Source organism: Talpa europaea (genome assembly GCF_964194135.1).
Source record: "Talpa europaea genome assembly, chromosome: 3".
NCBI lineage: Eukaryota > Metazoa > Chordata > Mammalia > Eulipotyphla > Talpidae > Talpa > Talpa europaea.
In genome coordinates, this window is record NC_140069.1 from 21,637,493 (window position 1) to 21,658,894 (window position 21,402).

At 37.6% G+C, this 21,402-nt stretch overlaps 1 protein-coding gene across 1 annotated transcript in view; it reads right to left on the reverse strand.

Moving 5' to 3' along the window:
• Positions 1-405: 405 nt before the first annotated feature.
• Positions 406-21,402, reverse strand: part of TRHR (thyrotropin releasing hormone receptor) — a gene marked incomplete at its 3' end in the record, with an annotated part of 28,155 nt that continues 7,158 nt past the window's right edge. The window contains exon 2 of the mRNA XM_084230318.1: positions 406-813. Coding sequence (XP_084086444.1) covers positions 406-813 — 408 coding nt within the window. The remainder of the gene's footprint in view (positions 814-21,402) is intronic.

Consider the following 21,402-nt stretch of genomic DNA (forward strand, 5'->3'; position numbering starts at 1 on the left):
TTAAATGCAAATATTTAAAATTTTGCATGTTTCCAAATTATCAAATGTATAAGTAATTTGGAGGAAAAGGTTAAGAAGTTACATTGACAAAATTTTTATGAATAATACAAATTGATGTCTGGATTTTATTTAAACTTCATAGCCCAGAATATACTTATCTTAAATTAGGTGGAAAGGGCTACATGTGCAGTGTCTACTCTTTGGATTTTTTTAATACTAGTTCTCTCAGAGGGAAAATATGAATCCTTCTCATAGGTTAAAGTATCTTGGACCAGAATTTGTTAGAGCATTGGCAAAATCTTTATCTGTTCTGTCTTTTTATATGAGTATTGACCGTTTCCTCTCTTGGGCATAACAGCACAGATTCTCATTTACTTTGTGGTCCATTTCCTTTTAAGTTATGACTCAACTTTGGCTAAAGTTTATTTCAGAGGCCAAGCAGGTGTCATCAAAAGACACTTTGGTGGCAGACAAATAAGTGTCGGTAACAGTAATATCATCAAGCTCCGTGCTGAAGTGATCAGACTCCTTGATGACACTGTAATTTAGGGCCACACTGTAGTTAGCAGGTTTCTCCGCTGGCTTCTGCTTGCAGTTACAGAGCTTTCTGAAGGCTGCACGGAATTTCTGGGACATGAGATTGTAAATCACTGGGTTGATGGCACTGTTGAGATAAATGCAAATTCTGCAAAAGAGCAAGAACCAATTTTCTTGGAAAGGACTGGAGAGAAATGAGTTGACAACCACAAGAGTCCTGTAGGGCATCCATAAAAGGGCAAACAGAATTACAACCACTGCCAGCATCTTCGTGACCTAAGGAGAAACAGAAAGAAATGCAGTGCAGATGCACAGGAAAACAAAGGCAGCAGCAGAAAACAACCAGCCCCTTGCCACCCCCTCCATGCTTTTGTTCCCAAGATGAAGCCTGAGACAAATGCAGGTGGTTCATTTGAGTGATGAACCCAGGAAGCTAGATTAAGGCTATTGAGGAGAGTGTGACAGAGTAAGAAAAACCCAAAATAAGGGGTATTGCTGAGCTGACTCCTACTGTGGGTAACTGCAGATGAAGCAGTGTGCTTCAGGGTTCTCTGTCTAGAGGAAGAGAAGCTGAACATTTATCTACTGGCTGCAATCTCCTAGTAGTTGCGGGGTACCGAGGATTATGACTGCAGATCTGAGGCCACTTGAGGCTACTATGTGCCAGACCTTGTGGGAACAAAGGAGGGAGGGGGGCAATACTCTAGGATAAAGGACTATGGATGCTTGGATGGTGGGGGTGTGGTGATAACAGGCATCTGTAGAAGTGCGAACCTATTCCTCTTAACTCTATAAAGTCTTGTGAACCAATGTTACTTCTATAAGGAAACAAAGCATTGAATACAGGCATGGAAAAAAACTATTTCAAAAAATGTAGCTATGACCCTTCTCTGAATTTTAAATATTTCAATATACTGTAAGAAGACATTTATAAAAATTTTAATTTTAATATTAAAAAGTCCTTTCAAATGGAAATTGGTTAATTAGCAAAATGAGTTCACATATTTCAGTTTTCTATTTGAAATATACTTTAAAAATTTCATGGCAGGCGTGAACATAAAGCTAACATAATGATGTCTTTAAGGTTGCCCTAGAGGAAAGAGCGTCTCTAGTGGAATGATAAAGAATACATTTAATTCTATTGTTAATTATTTTTAATTATTTCCAAATACCTTTGATTGAGTTCAATCACTTTTAAAATATGCATATGTTATGAGTGCAACCATAGCTTGGGTTTTAACCCTTCTTCTTCGATATCGGAGCAAACACCTGGAGAGGAAATGTCTTGGAGAAAGATTGAGTCTTTCATACTCATTTTATTTTTCTGTGGTGGTTGACGTTTCATTGCTGTTACTATTCTTTATTCCAAATAAAGTGACATAAAATAATTTTAAAAATATATTTGGGCCATTGTTTTTAAGCACTGACATTTTGGGGGGGGCATGAGGGGAATTTGTGATGACATGAAAGACTGGTTCTTTTTTTAAAAGATTTATTTATGCATACAAGAACTGGGGTATAGACCAGAGGTGTGGGGGGGTGAGAGAATTCACCACAGACAGAGTCGGGAGCAGAAGAGGTGGATCTATTGATATACACTGCTGAGGGGAGCAGCAGGTGACACAGGAGAGGTCTGCTGTGCCATGTGGGTCAGCTCCCTGGCTAGGGATTGAACTCATGCCGCAGTGGTTGACAATAGCTTGATGGTGCTGAGACTTTAACCTCTGCGCCACCAGGGAGGCTGGAAAGACTGGTTCTTTGTACCAATCTCCACCCTGATGTCAAGGCCCTTGAGAAAGAGCACAGGGGAAACAGTGTGATTGTATTTTTATGAGAGAAGAAATGTATTCATTCACTCTAATGGATTTATTTGCTTTTTATTGTATACCAGTCAATGTCCTCCTGGCTCTTGAGGATTCTACAATGGTCTAGAGGGACACTGCCAATGTCTTCACATACCTTGTTGCTCGAAGAGCAGTTATCACACAATGTGATAAATACTTAGGCAGAGGAAAGGCATGGTGCTTGCTGTGAGATCACCTGATCTGGATTTGGGTTTGTTTAGGGCTGGTTAGTGAGGACTATCTGGTCTTAGTGACACTGAAGCCAAAATCTGAAGGTAAAGAAGCAGGAAGGGTGTTCTTGCAGAGGTTGGATGTGTTCGAAGATCTGGAGACATAGACAGCAAGTCACATCATTGGGACCAGAAGCAACTTAGTTTTCAAATCCTGATGGCAGACCACGTAAGAAGTGGAACTATTTCTTTCTTTAGGAGCCCTCTGAAAGTACTACAAGAGCAATCATTTTTATAGGATGAAGTGAGGTCACACTCTGTGGGGTCCTGCCATTGCTAGAGCAGGAGAAAGGCAGCTGCCCGAGGAGACACTGCTGCAGGGCAAAGTGCTGAGTTCTGACAACATCAGCCCCCTGGAGCCATTTTAGTCCACCAGAAAGTAGACAGTCATTTTTGCAGAGTATGCTGAGGACAGGAAAGGAGACTGTAAAAATCAGTTGATTGAAACAGAATGTTTAAAGAGAGAGATTACCAAGAGCCTAGCAGAGTAGGAATATGTGGGTCTACACTTGGTCGGGTCTCTGTTCCTGGCCACCATCATGACAGATAAACTTTTTTTTATCATCTTGATGTTTTGAAATTTGCTACCATGTATGTGTGTGTGTGTGTATATATATATATATATATATATATAATAGCCCATATATAAATAAATTAATAAATATTTAATTCTTCACTGTAGTTATATGGAATAGGTAGCATATGGTTCCCTTAAGAAAGTTGGGATTGAGTTGTTTTCAGTACATCCTGCTCCTCCTCCTCTTTCTTCTGTCTCTCTCTGTCTCTTTCTGTCTCTCTCTGTCTCTGTCTCTGTCTCTCTTTTACTGGGTACAGGTTTCTATCTGATTGTTAAAGCTGAGATTACAGTTCCTTGAGTGGACAGAAGCTTAACAGCATATGTTTGCTTCATGTGAAACTGGAGGCTAACTAGGTTTTCTATGGTAGTCTGTTGAGAAAACTTACATGAATAATTACTAGTACTATGACTTTTATGACAAGTTCCAGAATCATTAACTAATGCTTGTATATTGCTTTCAAAAAACAACAGTGTTAGATTTATAGAAAATTTGCAAAGATAATACAGAGAAACAGTTTCTATATACCCTAGAGCAAAGCTTCCTGATTATTAATTCCTTACATTATTGTACATTTGTCATAGTTAATGAAACGATATTGATAATTTTTGTATTGAATTAGTTAACTCCATATTTTATTCAGATTCATTAGTTCCCCCTTCAGTGTCCTTTTCTTGTTCCAGGATCCCATCCAGGATACCACATTATATTTAATCATTTCATCTTCTTAGTTTCCTCTAGGCTGTGATAGTTTCTCTAATTTTCCTTATTTCTAATGACTTGATAGTTTTAGAGAATGTCCCTCTATTTGAACTTGGCTAATGCTTTTCTCCTGGGTAGAATGAAGTTATGGATTTGGGGGGAGGATGCACACAGAGGTGAAGTGCCATTCTCAACACAACATGTCAAAGATGCAGATTAACTACTTGACTTCCAGCTGATGACATTAAATTCATGTATTGCTTTATTGAGATATAAGTTATATGCAATTACATTTTCCCACTTAAACAATGTGAAGGCTTTTAGTGCAATTACAGAGCTATGCAGGCATCACTATAATCTAATTTTAGAACATTTCACCACCCCAGAAGAAACTCCATGTCCATTAGCAGTCACTATTCCCCCTATTTTCCCCAGCCCTAGACAGCCAGTAATTGCCTTTATGTCCTTATATATTTGCCTGCTCTGAACCTCCCATCTGAATGGAAAGACAATCTTTTGTGTATGACTGTTTTTTTTTTTTCACTAGCATAATGTTTTTTTTAAATTTAAATTTTATTTTTATATTCCCCATACAATTACAACCCCCTTATTTTGACCCCAAGCCCTCCTTTCCCCACCCCCTACCCCCCATAGAGTGTCTCTGGTTCATAGTTGTTTGTTGATTTTGATTTTTACTTTCTTAGAGTTATTCTTTTTCCTGGTCCCTTATTTAAGTTTTCTAGATTCCTGCTATGAGTGAGACCATCCAGTATTTTTCTTTTTCTTTCTGGCTTATTTCGCTGAGCATGATCCCTTCCAGCGCCATCCATGTTGCTGCAAATGGCATGTGTTTATCTTTTTTGAATGCTGAGTAATATTCCATGGTGTATATGTACCACATCTTCTTGATCCAGTCATCTATTTTTGGGCATTTGGGTTGTTTCCAAAGCTTAGCTATTGTAAATAGTGCTGCTATAAATATAGGGGTGCAGGTGCTCTTTGGAATTGATGTTTCTGTGTCCTTTGGGTAAATACCTAGGAGTGGAATTGCTGGATCATATGGAAGCTCTATGTTTAGTAGGTCAAGAAATCTCCACACAGCTCTCCATAGTGGTTGGACCAGTTTGCACTCCCACCAACAGTGCAGGAGAGTTCCTTTTTCTCCACAACCTCGCCAACAAAAACCAACTCAAAATGGATTAAAGAGCTAGACATAAGACCTGAAACCATAAAATACATACGAAACACTACATGATATGCACATAAAAGACATCTTTACAGACACATCACCCAAAGCAGTGATAGTGAAGGCAAAGATCAACAGCTGGGACTACATCAAATTAAAGAGCTTCTGCACAGCAAAAGAGACAATAACAAAACAAAGAGAAACCCCACTAGCATAATGTTTTTTAAGGTTCATCTATGTTTAGCATGTATCAGTACTTCACTTATTGTTAAATAATATTCCATCATATGTATACATCATATTTTATGTATGCATGCCTTTGGGTGGTTTACATTTTTGGTGTATAATGAATAATACTATTGTGAATTTCTTTGTACAGTTTTTATGTGGATGTATGTTTTTACTTTTGAAAGTATACACCCAATATTTAATGATAATAAACATTTAAGTATTTAATAATAATATTTAATATATTTAATGATAATAAATATTCATCTTTGAAACAACTCTGAGAGAGAATTATTATCATCTAGTAAAAACTATTAACTGCTTTTATAGAGCTATTAGGATTCAAAAAAATAATTGCAGAATGTAGACAAAACTAAAACAGTTGGGATACATACATAGGATGCTTTTGGAAAATGGAGTGTGACTATAAGACAGAAAGACATGGGTAAAAGGATGTGGACTTTTGGGATAAAATTGTTATTAATTAATTCTAATAAAAACTTTGATGTATCAGGCAAGTCTGTTTGGAGTGGGGTCAAAAGAAGATGGAAGAAGAGTGATGATAGCATAGCATGTCTTCTTAGAGCCTTCCTGGAAAGGGAGTAGTAAAACAGATGGGTCACTGGAGGGAATGAAGTCAATTTATTTTTTTCAAAGGTGAACGATATTACAGCCTCCTTCTTCGCTTCTGGAACAATCCCATAGAGAGGAGGAAATTTATGATCCAGCAGAGAGAGAAGGAAGACAATTGGAGGAATTACATTCTTGAATAGGAAATAACATCTAGTGAACAAGTGGTGGGCTTGGCCTCTTCTAAAGAGTGTACATAAAACTGCTTTTCCAATATTAGACAAAGGGTGTATATGTATCCCTCAAGGTGCTGATAAACTGTAGGGATAGATTCAGCTCCTAATCACAGTTATTGTAGGTAATCATCTTAATTGCTGCATTCTCAGGGGTGATGCAGTTTCCTTCCGAAGTGCTGTAAAATTACTAGAATTCATTTCAATTTCCTGCAGCTCTCTAAGAACATGATGCATTTCTAGACCTGGGACCATGGCTTCCTGACCTGTTATTATTTTCTCTTTTACAGTTTATTATAATTGATATATCATTGAAGACATGGAGTTATGGAATGGTATAGATATTGCACTGTAAGAAGAAAAGAACTGAATTCTTTTAAAGGAGTAGGGTTAATTTGAAACCGAAACTATAGCAGTTTTAAAGAAATGATCAGACAAGTTATTTAATGCAAGTTTCCAGGACCCATTCCAACTTTGGTGGTCATTTAGTAGCAGAATATCTAAATTTCAGGACAATCTTAAAAAGCAAGAAAGCTTTCTTGATACTAAGAAGGAAAGCCATATGATAGGAGGTAACAATCATATCAGTAAACTTGTATTTGAAGAATCTCCTCAACAATGCACGATCTTCAAGGACATCATAGAAAGTAACTTTAATTTGTGAACAGCCTCCATCAATTTTGGGTCCCACATTCTATGCTGCCCAAATTCTGTTTTTGACTTTAGGAACAAAGGAATCAACAACCACCTCTTATTGATCTCTACTGCACAACAGCCTGGGATAAGTTTTTGCCACAGAGTAAGTGCTCAGTGCACAGTTGAATTATTATTGATCAAATGCTTATTTTAAAGAAATGTTTAAATATAATTGTGGAGGTATGTGTGAGGTTAGGGCTCTTTAAATGAACAAAGTGCTCTAGTGCTTGTACTTCTGGCTGCAATCTTCCCAGTTTCAGATGTGTATTTCCTTCTGGACATGTTTTCATGGTTAATGAATACAAAACAGTTAGCCTTTAATATCCTAATGCCACTCTTTGAAGGATAACAATACCTTCTGTATTTGGACCCAGTCCCTCTTCAACACTGTTGCATATTAACGAAGTGTTCAGTTACGGGGAATATTTTGCTTACAGATGGTCTTCAGCAGAGTGATCAATGACTCTTTGCATTAGCATTAATTGAATCAATTGAAGCATAAACTTGACTAGATAGTTATATAAATCTGAATGTAGCCAAACTTCCACATTGATTGGGTACACTCGGATTTTCCTCTTGTCGACTGTTCTGTTTTGACTTAGCGTCTGAACATACAGTATTTAGTAGACAGTTATAGTCAATGTGGGGTTCTTGGTGGGGCTTAAAAGTTGAATGATAGGGACAGGAAAGGACTTGGAAGCAATTCAAAGTCAATTAAGGTATACAAAAAAAGAATAAAGTCTGAGTGGTGATTCACTCAGTGGTGAAGAGATCATGAACTGTCATATCCTGCGTTGTGAATTACTTTTAGATTTTTTGACAAGAAACTACCTAGGGATGCCAATGCAAGGATTCATGACTCTACCTGTCAAGTACTATATCTTAAATGCGCCATTCAGAATAACCACTCTAGCAACAATTGCAGTGTCTTCTGGGCTGCACTCTGATTAAAAAATGTTCATGAAAATATGAGCACAGATTCATAGTGCAGAAAGTGTAGCTATATTTTGTGATGCTTGAGGAAGCAGGAGAAGTAGGGGTTAAGAGTAAAATGATAATACAAGGTGTTTGATGTATAAAATCGTAAGTGTGGTATAGCTAGTGAAAATGAAAGAAAAATCTGGGGATGCTAAATGTTCTGGTTTCAAGGCTCTTCCCTGAGAATGGAAGGCTACTGTGAGCCATGTACTCTGTGCAGCTAGCTTGAGGGTCAAAGGCTCCCTCCCAGCTCAGTCACCGTGGGTTGTGGGGTGTCAGTATTGATGGCATAGTCTGGTGATGGGGCTTGAAGAAAGGCTGGCCTCCTTCCTGTCTCTTGGATGCTTTCTTGTTCACAGGAGGCGGATATTTGGAAACATGCTGAGAAGGGTAAAACTCAGCTGGCAGCAATGGGATTCAAATTATAATAACATCTCAGTGTAAAAAAATCAAATGTCATTCTGAATTCTTTCATGAGCCAGCTTGAACAATGCTACCACTCACCTATCATGGGTTGAGAATGCTATTTAACCTTTTCTAAACATTCTCTCCTCCTCCATTGGCCAATGGCTACACGTGTGGAAAAGTCTGCCTTGATATGACTTGCTTCACCCCTCCCCAGCCCCCCCACCTTTGCTCTCGGTTATATTTACTTCTCCAGGTCTTTTTTCCCCTCATTGGAACCAGTCCTTAGAAATTCTAACTGAGGCATCATGACTGACCGAGCTAGGCATCCAGCTTCTGGGGGCAACATTTCTATGTAGATATTGAGCTTTCTGGAGGGAGATATTTCCCATCTCATCTCTCCCTTATATTTCTCTGGCCAGACAGCCTGGTTAGGGTGATATTGTAGACCGTGACACAGACAGTGATCCCTCAGCTGCTCATTCAGCAGGGGATGGAAAATCAATAAGAATATTTTAAAATGTAAAACATGAATGATGGAAGGGAAGAGAGGTTATCTCTAAATAGAATAAAGCTCTCCCAGCTGCCAGATTTTGAGTGGGCATTTTGTTTTTCTTGTGGCTAAAGGTCTTGGACAATGTTCTATATCATGAGCCTGAGAGCACCTGGAGGCAGCCACCTCCTTCCTGATGTGTGTCTCCCCCAGGAGAGAGTGCCAGCACCCTGCTTGGGCATGCTAGGCCCAAAAGAACTCACGGAGATAGTCAAAATGGGGGAGGGCTGTTTCTTCCCTTCAGCAAGCCATAAAGTCAGCATTTCCCACTGATTTTAACTTTCTGATATACTACCTGCAGGGACTTAGAATCAAGACTTGATATCTCAGCTTTTCTCATTTCTATGCAGTTTTCTAAAATTTTGTGTCTTCAGTTAATAAATGAAAATATTTGCTTAATGATTAACCGCAAGGAAAATTTGAAAACATGCTATAATTATACTTTTCTAATATAAGAAGCTGTTCTATTCCTTACCCTGTCTTGAAGTCTGCACCCCTGATCAGGGGTGCTAACCTTATCACCTCCAGTTATCTCAATAGACTGAATGATGTTTCCTGCATATATCTGTTTTTTTTTTTTTTCCTCTCTGACTAGAAACCCACTTGAATCTACAAAGTATACGATGCAAAGCAAGACATGCTGGCCCAGTGCTATGAGACCTGAGATTTTAGCACGGATTAGTGAGTCATTAGAGTCTCTTTGATGATGTTGTATGGGTTGCTTTGTAGCACCAGTGCAGTGGCTATGGAAATAGACTACTGAGCAGATAGAATTCTAATTCTAGTTCTACCTCTAACAATATGTACAGCATTGAGCAAGACATCTCAGCCTTCTAAGCCTCAGGAGCAGATATGAAGAACAGATGAGATAATTTTGCAAAGCATTGGTAGAGAAAATGGTCCTCAATGATTTACACTTAGTTAATTTTCTATTTAGAGTGGCGAAATTCTCGGTTCTGGGAAAAGATGGAGGAATTAACTAAATAATAAGAAGCATTTGATAATGATGAGGATGATAACAGCAATAATAATGCCTACTGAACATTTAACATATCATAAAGCAACAGGGAGTTTATTGAATTATTTAGTCTTTATAGTAATTATGAAGTTGTCATTTTACTTTCTTCATAGGTGAGGAGAAAAAGGTTCAGAGAAATTAATATTTCCTGAGAAAGGTACCTTCCCTGTTATCTCCCTGTGTAGTTCCTCTGTATTAACAGTCACACTCTGAAAGGATTGCGTTGTTTACCTCTATTGTCTCTCTTCCCTCCCTAGAGTGATGACTCCTTGAAGTTCCCTGCTCTACCTACATGCAAGGAACAACATGAGGTCTGGCACCCAGTGGGTGTGAAACACATCCAGAAAACGAACGAATGAATCCATGGACTAGTCACTAATGTGTTATTCTAAGTTTGCTTCTCCTGTGGATTCCCATGTGGCCTTTGATACTTCCAACCCTATTCACAAATGCCATTATTAGTCTAGGTCTGATTTCTCTTCTGATATGTAAGATTTTGATGGTAGGAATAATGTGCATTGAATATTCTTATTAGCCTCTGAAACAGGGTTTGGCATCAAAAGTGCTTGAAGGTAAATATTAAAATCTATGTGCAAAGTTCAGTCTCAAAAAGGAGCATGATAGAACAGACTGGAATTATGGTGAATAAAATTTTCCAGGGAACCATCTGTTATTCTGTAGAAATAAAGAATTTTTGGATATATAGTACGAAGAACTTAGGAAATATAAAGAGCTAAGGAGATGCTAATTCAGGATGATTTGAGTTTATTTCCCATCACTGGGAATTGAATGATACTATACTAATAGATACCAAAGTAAGCTGGGATTTGCCTCCAAGATATAAACCTCACTTTGACAGGCATTCTTGTTCTGTCTTATCTGTATGCTCTCATATTTAATCACCTGCGGATTCACTATCACTCAAGAGGTTGCAGAAAACTATTTCCTCAGGTGCTGCTCTGCATTTTAAATATGCATTTTTAGGTTTCATTGAAATAAACACTCTACCATTAGCTGGACAAAAGATTTTCTTTAGGAGATTCAGAGTCAAAAGTAAGACAGGGTATATACTAGCTGCTAATTTAGTCTTCTGCAATAATGTTTAATATTTCTGTTTTGGTAATTTTGTGGAATTCAAACATACATATATATTTATCATTTATATCTGTAGTACCTATCACACACTAGTACCTAGGATTAGAATATAAAATTTAGTATATAATATGTAATCTCAGTATATAATATTTCATATAGTATATATAATATATATTGTACTATACATAGTATAAAGTTTTACCAGTAAACTTTTGAATTGGAATAGTTCAAGGGTCAGTAAACTTTTACAGCACACAGAGCCAGCTAGTAAATATTTTCACCTTTGTGGATTATATAGTTTCTGTCATAGCTAATGTGAAGGCAGCAGAAGACAACACATGAATGATAAGCATGACTGTGTTCTAGGAAATCTTGATTTTAAAAAAAAAAACAAGCAGTAGGACTGGACTTAACCTAAGACCATAGTTTGCCAACCAGTGGAATAGATGTGCATTTTTAACAACAGAGACAAATGGCCTATAAGCTATTTCAAACAGCAATTGTGAATTTTTTCAAGTTCTTCATTTTCTTATCAACAAAACCTATGAGAAATGTGGACCAGAGAATGCTGGCTCTAAGCTTATGGACCAAAGTTTTGATTTAAAATTGGATTTTCTTTCTGCAGAGTGATGGTTCTTGTTACTGCTGTTAAAATCAACCAAAAATATAATACTGCAATACTGCTCTTTTAATAATCCCAGGAACTGCTTTCCAGAAGATATGAACTATTATGAATGACTAAATTAGGAGTGAGGTGGGAGCAATAGGAGAAGTTGCCTTTTCAGATTGATGGTAGTTGGCCCACTTGGGACTAAACAAGCCAGCTGCTCAATTTTTCTACCAAACTCTAATTTACTGATGTCAAAGACTTGTCTGTTATAGCAGTCACTCTGGGCTGGTATCCTGTCTTCAGGACTTAACAGCTGTGAGACTGGATCTGTTTTTATTTCTTAGTCTCAGTTTTCTCTTTAGTAAAATGGTGAAAGCAATTTGACTTGTGTCCCAGGGTAGTTGTGTGTATAACTGTGGTGATGGAACAGAGTAAATGCTAGAAAGGCAAAGGCTATTTTTAAAACTAATAATAGAAGACACTCACACTTACTGTGCATCAAACCCTGTGCTAAGTGCTTCGTTTACATATTAGCTCAGTAAATCTGGACAATAGCATTGTGAAAAGGTTCTATCATTATCTCCATTTTACAAAGAGGTAACCATATACCACCACCTACAACTGATAAAATGGATTTGATCCAGGAAGTTTGCCCCAATCTATTTACCTGCTCTAGCTGCCCCTGGAAAGATGAATGTCTCTTATCCTATCTGTCCCTAACAAGGCAACTGTTTCTTACTCCTCAGGTGAGAAGAATTAGAGATTGACATACTTTCTCTTACAAAAATGGAGGGTGCTTAAATAGTTTTTGGGTAAAGGAACCTTTATCACAAACTGTTCTCAGTCACTGATCTACCTATTGGTCCCTATTCCCCACCATTGGGGACTGTTTCAGTTCTGAATTAGAACACACACTGCATTTTATTTGAGAATAAGTGTTACAAAGTTTTATGATATATAACTGAATAGTATCATTGATAGTGTACTTCCAGTACATAAAAGTCAAATGACTCCTATAGGCCAGTCTGGTGTTTCAACATTTCACTAACCCTCTTGTTTTAGGCAATGATTTGTAAATGACATTTGCTAGTGTCTGCATGCAGAATCAAAACAACACTGCACTCTGAAAATGGGCTACGAATTTGATATTCCTAGCTACCCTATTTAAAATTATGCCCCTCCTACTTCAACATTTTACATGCTGCTTATCTGCTCCACTTTTCTTCACAATGTGTTATGTCACAATGATAGACTATGTGCATTTGAACTTGTTCATTTGCTATGTGTGTCTATTCCATTTCCTCCTTCCTCCTTAGGATGTAAGCTCTATGGGACAAAGATGTTTGTCTTATTTGCTTAGTATTGTGTTTCCTGGGTCTATAACAGAGCCTGGGATATTCACCACAGCCCACTCTAAATTTCATTTCTGAGTTACTAGTATCTGGTCAAGTGTGTGAGGAAGTAGAGGGTAGTGTTCCTTTCAGAGGCTTTGGATTAGACTCTTTGTTGTTTCTTTTTTTATTGTGTGGCTTTGAACTTAATGTTGCTAAATCTCAAACTTTCCTCATCTTTAAAACTGATGGAGTAAGATAAATCTACAACATAGATGCAAGTAAGGTGAAGTGTGAAAGTCCATGAAGACCAAGCCTGGTTCATAGTAAGAGCTCAATAGTACTACTCATCAGAAAGGTTAAATAAAAACTGATACCCATGCAAATGGGGCAGGCTATTCTCCAGATAACGTGATGGGAGGAAGACCAGAAGGATAGCCTGGTGCATGAGTTTAACTGAAGACTCTAAGCTGTAATATTGAAACAGCTTACAGACTTGCCCTGGGATGGAAAGTTTTGAGAAAGGTTGTAAGATTCACTTGGGGGAAATTTTAAAACTCTTCATGCATTCTGGAAACTGGGAAAATTATCCTCCCCTTTAGAATTTGTGTCGGATGTGTTGCTGCCATTGAGAGGAAAATTTTCTTGTTCCTTAGGGGTTTTGCAGGCATATAAAAGTCGATAAATTTACAATATATTACTAAGATATTATGTTAAAATCTTTATGATGACAAACATGGCATATATATGAAATATTGGCTAGTTAGTATACAAAGAAATTACTTCTCATTACATAGGGCTTTTGTGCATAACATTTTCCGCAGCACTACTATATAACAGTTTACCAAGATGTTTTATTTCTGAATGCAGACATTTCTATTTCTCTTTAGGGAAAATAATTTTTTGAATTTTATCCTAATCATCATATTTCAAGTTGTCTTTAATGGTAAATTATTGGTGATTTTGAAAGAATACTTTATATTCCTCAGGATTACTAAATAACTTGATTCCATCCTTTAATACTCAGATCATGCTGAGTCAGTTTAATGGAGGCAGAAAAGTGACTTTACCAAATAAATAGAATACTATATATGAGATCATTAATCTGTAACTCAGCATTGTCTGGAAGCATGTTTGCATTTAGGTATCAGTTTGTAAAAATTAGTGCATCTTCCTTAACACCATTCACAGTGTTTTTGAGTAAGGGATTTATTCTTGCACCTGTCTTCTAATGCTAAGCATTCCTTAATGACCATTAAAATTTATTTGACACACTAATTCATACTATCAAGGTTCACTCTTTTGACTAACTGGGCATAATATGGGTATTGATTTTTTTTTGGTGTCTCAGTCTTCATGATTGAAAAAACAATTCAAGACAGATTTTTCTACTTGTGGTATATACATGGATAATTGTCTATTTTAAAACATGCTTAGGATGAGGACAATAAGACTGATGTGATTTAATGACCACTCTAGATTAATTATTCTGCGGAAATAGGTGGAGTTGGGGAGGAGCCAACAGCAGAAACTGTTATTCATTAGTTTAAAAGCCATGGTCGATAGCGGCAGCTTTCCACCTGTCTGGATTTTGGGTCTGCATTGGATTTTGAGTGGCTGGCTCAGACTTCTTGAGTAATGGAGAGCTCCCCTAAGGAATAAACAAACATCCTGCATGGTGCTGAAGTGTGAAGAGTGGTTCACTGATAAAGAAAGTGCTATTACATGGAGTCTCTCTGGCCTTTGCCTTTAGTATCTCAAGGGTCTTGGTGAGGCACAAAACCCAATATGCTTGAATACGAATGAGAAGGGTCAAGCACCCTTGATCATGTGGAACCTTGTTTATTAAGAGTGTTTGTACCTCATGAGATCATCTTTCTTTGAGAGAAACTCAGTAGCAAACTAAAATCAATAACTATGCAAAATTGAGTGTGTTGCTTTTGTCACAAAGCTAATTGTTTTTAAGTGTGTTTCCAGAATCTGTGACAAAGTGGAAGGGGCCAAGATGTTTGAGGGAAAGGAAAACAGCCTGTGAACACAGGGTATGTCAATGGAAAGTGCTGGTAAAGGAGATCCCTGGCTCACAATCATGAGGGAAGAGTTACTGCTCAGGAGATGGTCCTGTTCACAGTGTTTTTGAGTAAGGGATTTATTGATGCATCTGTCTTCTATCGATTTGGAGGCTGGGCTTCTGATGGAACTTTTTGGCAAGTGTAGAAATCGCTTCTCTTGGTTATGTATCGAATCTGACCCTGTCTGGCCCTCTATCAAATAATCCTTGCCTTAGTGAAGGAGAATGAGGTGCTAAATAGGAAACTGTGCTGGTTTTAGCTGTGTCATTTGCTGCAATAGAAAAAGGAAACAGCCTTGAGGACAAAGAAATGGTTCATTTAAATATGGCCTTGAAGCTCAGTGCCTCTGATTACCCAAACAAAGAAAAGGATTTTCCTAATTTGCTTGAGAAGCTACTTATTGGGAATAAGTCCCAGAAAGGGTCCACTGGAAAGTGTGGAGCTATCACTAAGAAATTCAGGTATCATCTGTAATTTACTATTGCATCAGTTCATTTTTCTAAGCATGAATGGGACTTAATCCTGTTATTAATGTACTTGTTTCTTTCTCTTCCATCCCCCACATGATTATTATGCCCCTATTCATGTCCCCTCACTTGATCCTTCCCCTCATCATTCTCAGTTGATGACATTCCATTCTATTTCACTGAAAAAAAAAGGAAACCAGTTGGTGAGAAATCACAACTTCTGGCCTCATAACCCAAAATTGCCTCCAGTAATCATATCTAATAATAAACCTTTTTTGCAGAGATCTATGTCTGCAGGCCAGATGCTTCTTCTGAGCTCTCCTGTATTTCTAACTGTACACTTGCATTCTATAGACATCTCAAATGCAACATGAGCAAAACTGAACTGTGCAGCTCTTTCCCCTGAAATATGCTCCTCCATTAATTTTCCTCATTTGGGTAAATTACATTAACCAATTAATAATAGCAGTAGGTGACATTTATTATTCCCATGTTTTGGGCACTGTGTGCAATAAGTTATATAAATTTTTACACTAAATCCTAACAACTACCTTGAGAGAGAAGACATATTGTTAGTATCCTTTTTATAGGTTTGCAAACTGAGTGAAATTAACTTGCATACATCAGAGTCAGCAGTCAACCCAAGCTCTGATTCCAGAATGCTGACTCAACTGTCCCACCTCTTTCTTTCTCAACAGTTCTAGTGAGTCATCCTTGACTCCTTTCTCTTTCCCTTTCTACATACACATCTATTCACACCAAATCTATTGATTCTATTCCAAATGTATCTATTTCTTTCTATACATGCTGTTGTTTACCTTCTAACATTAGGCCCTTTCAGAATAATTATGTTGCCCATAAAATAGCAGCACTCTCTTAACTAATGTCCTCAACTTTGGTTCAATCCTTTTGCCTACATTGAAGAGCATGACCATTAAGCATAAATCTGGTCAATACTCCTGGCTTTATAGTCTTCAATAGTTCAATCCTTTTGCCTACATTGAAAAGCATGACCATTAAGCATAAATCTGATCAATACTCCTGGCTTTATAGTCTTCAATACTCCTGGCTTTATAGTCTTCAATTGAATATGTGTCCAAGATAAATATCCTAGATACCTTAGAGAAAGATTTTGTTTCCCTGTCTCTGATTACCACATCAGTCTCATCTTCTTGCCAGCCTTAATGAGCTGCTTATAGTTCTCTGGAATGATTGTGTTCTTTCTGGAATCCTGTATAATCGCTATTGCGTAAACTATCTTCCTTTCCTTCTTTATCTTTAAAACCTTTATTAATTTATAAGACCTTGCTTTGGAGTCTATATTTTCCAGAAAAATCTTTCTGATACCCACCTTTCCCCAAGTAATCTAGGGCAGGTAACACCAATCTGAGTTTTTCTCTATTGTAACATTTAAATTCCCTTTATAGCTTTAATTATCAGCCTGTTTTTCCCATCCCCCTCCATTAGACTGTAAACTTTTTGTGAATAGGTACTTTGTCTTACTCATTTTTGCATCCTACTGCCTGATATAGACTAGGTCTTCCATTAAGTCAAATCTGTTCTTGCTCCCACTATTTCCCATTCCATATAGTAATACCTGAAAGGCATTGTAATAATTCAACAAGACCATTCTTGATTCAAGGGTAACACCTCCACTTGTGCATTGCAGTTGGTTTCTACAAATGTATTGACTTGATTACACTTAACTTACTCAGAGAGATGTCTAATTGATTCATACAGAATATCCCAAAGGTTCATCCTAGCACTTTATAATCCTTAGTTACGTATTTCTCCTGTAAATATACCCTGAATCTGAGCCTATTCTTATCTTTCCTGCTAAAGCAGAAAACACATCAGCACATTCTTTTCTCAACCCTCCCCCACCCACATTTTCTGTATGCACAATCTTTCAAATATTTGCCAAGTCAAATCAGCTACAAAGCTGAACACTTATCAGAGGAGACCCCCGGGAGTTAGTCATGCTCTGGTAGAGACAGAGACACTGGACTGTACAAATGATCTTTAGAGTCGAGTTGCTCTGCCTGTAGCCTGCCTCTGTCCTCACTCTCACGAAGGTGCCACCTCTTTCACTGAGTCACTCGCTTATTTTCTAGGCTAAGAGCTGCTCCTGTAGAAAATGTGCTGAATTCTTCTATAGTCATAAATCCCCATAAAACACAATGGACGCACAGAATGGAGAGCGAGGCCCAAGATACTTCACTTGCAGCTACCATATAAAATGTTCAGACAATCTATCCAAAGGAGTCTAGCCAAATCCTGGGGTTGTTTATGAAAGGTGGCAGTGTTTTCTTTTCTAAAATGATGTTATCCGTTGTTACTTCAACTAAATACGGCTGGCAGGCATTTTCCATTATTCATCCTATTTCATGTGTACATGTATTTAGGTTTGTTTAATTTTCAGAGCTAATTTAACTTTCACTAGTCAAATTTCCTTCTGTGCCTCTCATGTAGCTCTGAAGATCTGTATTTGGTTATAGGGATAAGGCCACAACTCAGTTTTAGAAAAATCCACTTACTCTTTTTGAAAAATGAATGAATTACTAATAATTATTTTTATTGAGGCTAACATTGGTTTTTAACATTATATAGGTTTCAGGTATACAGGCTTATAAAATGTATCTTTTCTTGGCTCATTTTTCTTTATGTTTCTTCCAAGTTGAGAATATTCACTAAAAATTTGTCACAGACTCTCTGATCATGTTCCAAGAGGGGAAAATAGGTCTTCCTGTCTTTAGCAAAGACATCAGTCTTCTTCTAACCTCCCATATGTAATGATTCCTCCAGAACTCAGGTCTATAAGTCTATTCTTCCCTCTTTTTAAAATCAATACTAGTCATACCTTCTTTTCATTATTCTAATGATTTCCAAATCTATATATTTGACCACTCACTTACAACCTAAAATTTTCAAATCCTAAATGCTCACAATCTAAAATTTAATCTCTATTGGATGGTTTCACTTACATGTGAGATATAGCGAAACAAAACAAAGAGTCAGAGAAAACCAAACTAAACCAAAAACAAACCCTAGAAATCTATCTATGAAATTGATGCTACAAGAGGGAGAATAGGGAAACATAGTGGGGAGGGGGCACAATGGACTATGGTGGAGACTGTGGTGCTTTGATGGTGGGTGTGGTGAGGTGACATGCATTTGAAGAAGGGTGAGCCTGTTTCTGAATGACATACAATGTTCTAACACAATGTTATTCAATAAAAAATTAAAATAGAGGGCCTCCCTGGTGGTGCAAGGGTTAAGACAAAGCACTATGAGGCTGTCCTGAGCCTCTGCAGCAAGAGTTTGATCCCTGGTCAGGGAGGTGACCCACATGGCGTAACAGAACTCTCCTGTCTTGCCAGCTGCTCCAGTGTATTTCAGAGTGTTCCCTACTCTGTCTCTGGTGAACCCTCTCACCCCCCACAACTCTGGCCTGTACCATAGTCTTATATGCATAAATCAATCAATCCAGTCTTTAAAACAATTAAAATGGAAATATAAAAAAATCATTAGAGAAAAAAATCCAAGTATCATCTAAAACTGAAGCTTTCTGACAATGTTTTAAATAACATTTCCCTCCATGTTTTCTTCAACAACAGTCATATCTTTCCTGTTCTCTTTGATTCTTCCTTATCCTTCATGTCCACTCTTTACTTAGTCATTTATCCGGGTCTCTAGAGAGCACAGCAGGCACTATGGACACAAAAATGAATGAGGCTTCTCTTTTATTGTGGAATACACAGTCAGGTGATAGAGACCTTTGGACAAATTCTGATAGCAACATGGTGTGCTATACAGAAGCAGGAACTGAGTACTGCAAAGGGAAGGGAGAACCCCAAACCTGGTCACGGGCATCAGGAGACCAGCTAAGCATCTGAGACCCCTTTAGGAGCTTTCTTCACCTGCCAAACTGGCTTTTAAGTTTTACTGACATTACCTACTACATGTTCCTCATATACATGTCTTCCTAGCATTCCCTACTGGTAACCTAATTCAAGCTTTCTTTTCTTCTTGTCCCAATCACAACAGCAACTGTCCTCATTAGAGGTCTTCAGTGATTCCCCAGTCCCTTAGGTCCAAGTTCAGATGCCCCTGGATGACATACAGGACATGCCTAGAGCTTTACTTGGTTACACAAATGACTATGTCTGCTGCTTTGTTGAAGGTCTTGTTTCTCAGTTGGCACCTGCTGAATGCCTACTTACTATCCAAAAGTGGCAGTGACTATTACTCTTTTGGGGGCTTGCTCTGCAGACTTCAGCATAGTGTTGCCCCTTTTCATACTGCCTTTTCTGCACACAGTACATTTTACAGCCTAATCTTGTATTTTCAATTGTTTCTGAATGATGATTGCTTATAATTTACTAAAAGTTCTTTCACATAGTGATTATGGTTAGTTTTCCAGAGCAATGCCTGGCATGAAACTGGTGTTCAATGTTTACTTTTGAATTAAAGAAATAATGGATGAGCAAAGCCAGAAAAATAATGAAAGGTAAGATTTTAGAGGTCTTTAAGAGTCAGTCATAAGACACTTCTTTTTGAAAGAAGATTATGCAAATTGTCCCAGGAAAACCAAACAGGGAAGTCAAATTTATTCTCATCTTTACACATCTGCTCACATTATTTTCCTTCCTTGCATTGCAATCCCTCTTTCTACACCCATTCTCTCCCATATGGGTCTCAAAATGTGGAGGGATGTATATATGGATATATATATGGATGTTGTGTGCATGTATGTATGTGTTTCAAAGGCTCATTGAAAAACCAACAGGATTTTGTATAAAACTAGAAAGTAAGTCATTACCTCAGTCTGCCATGTTTCCAAGTCAGCCTGTTCTGTTTGGGAAGGGGTAATAATCCTAGAAAGTCTTATCTATTAACATATTCATTAACATGCTGATTAGTTGCATTTTGGAATTCAAAAGAATTTAACAAAAGACAAAGTTTTAATTAAAAGTGAGAAGGACATGGCATAAATGAACAATAAAGATTTTGGGGAGAAAAACAGTGTTGGAATTAACTAAGTCCTTAAGTGTTCATGTACCTCTTACACTTTCATTTATTACATATGTAAAATTATGTGAGATGGTAAATATTTAGCAATCAGCTTTTCATAAAAAAATGAGTATTGTCATATGTGCTGATTTCTGCAGTGTAAGTACTCTGGCAGTGACCAATTTTAAGCATTCACATGCGGGGAAAAGAGGGTAACAAATTGCTCTTACAAAGCCAGTATTCTTTGTCTGCAACATGGCTTTGTCTATATAGTCTCTGACTTACAGTGGTTTGACTTATGGCCTTTATGGTAAAGCAGAAGTGATACACAGTCCGTAGACACCAGGCTTCAGATTTTGAGTTTTGATCTTTCCCTAGGCTAGTGCTATCTACGACACACTGCTGGGCAACCACAGTCAGCTGCATCGCCAGTCAGTCTTGCAATTATGAGGGTAAACAATGATATTCTACAGTACACTGTGTTGCCAGCATTTTTGGATATTGTGCTTGTGTCTTCCCATCCTATTATGTCTACAGAAGAGATGGTCCTCATAATTGCTCAACAGTGGCTAATGTTAGTGTTCCGAGCACATTTAAGGTAGGCTAGGCTAAGCTGATGTTCAATACATTAAGTAAATTAAATACATATTTGACTTCCAGTATTTTTAATTTCTGATGGGTTTATTGGAAGGTAACTGCATCATAAGTCTAGGCTCATCTGTACACTTTGGGGAGTTTTCCCTGTGCCAAACACAGTGCTGAGGGCATTGAAGATATAACCCTATTTTTTCAAATTGAGTTAACATTAGTTTACAACATTGCTTGTGTTTTAAAGGTATACTATCTCCCCCACACCTACAACACAGCATTCACAGTTCATCCCCATAGCAGTGACAGTGAGAAACCAGACAGTCTAACAATTGTGATACTTAAGAATTACTTAACCAGAAATATTTGCAAAGTTCTCTGGAAGCAAGGTAGAACACCTAACATACATAGTTAGAATTAGGCATTCAGTTATATAAATCTGCCTGAGAAATTCAGGAACGACTTGAAGGA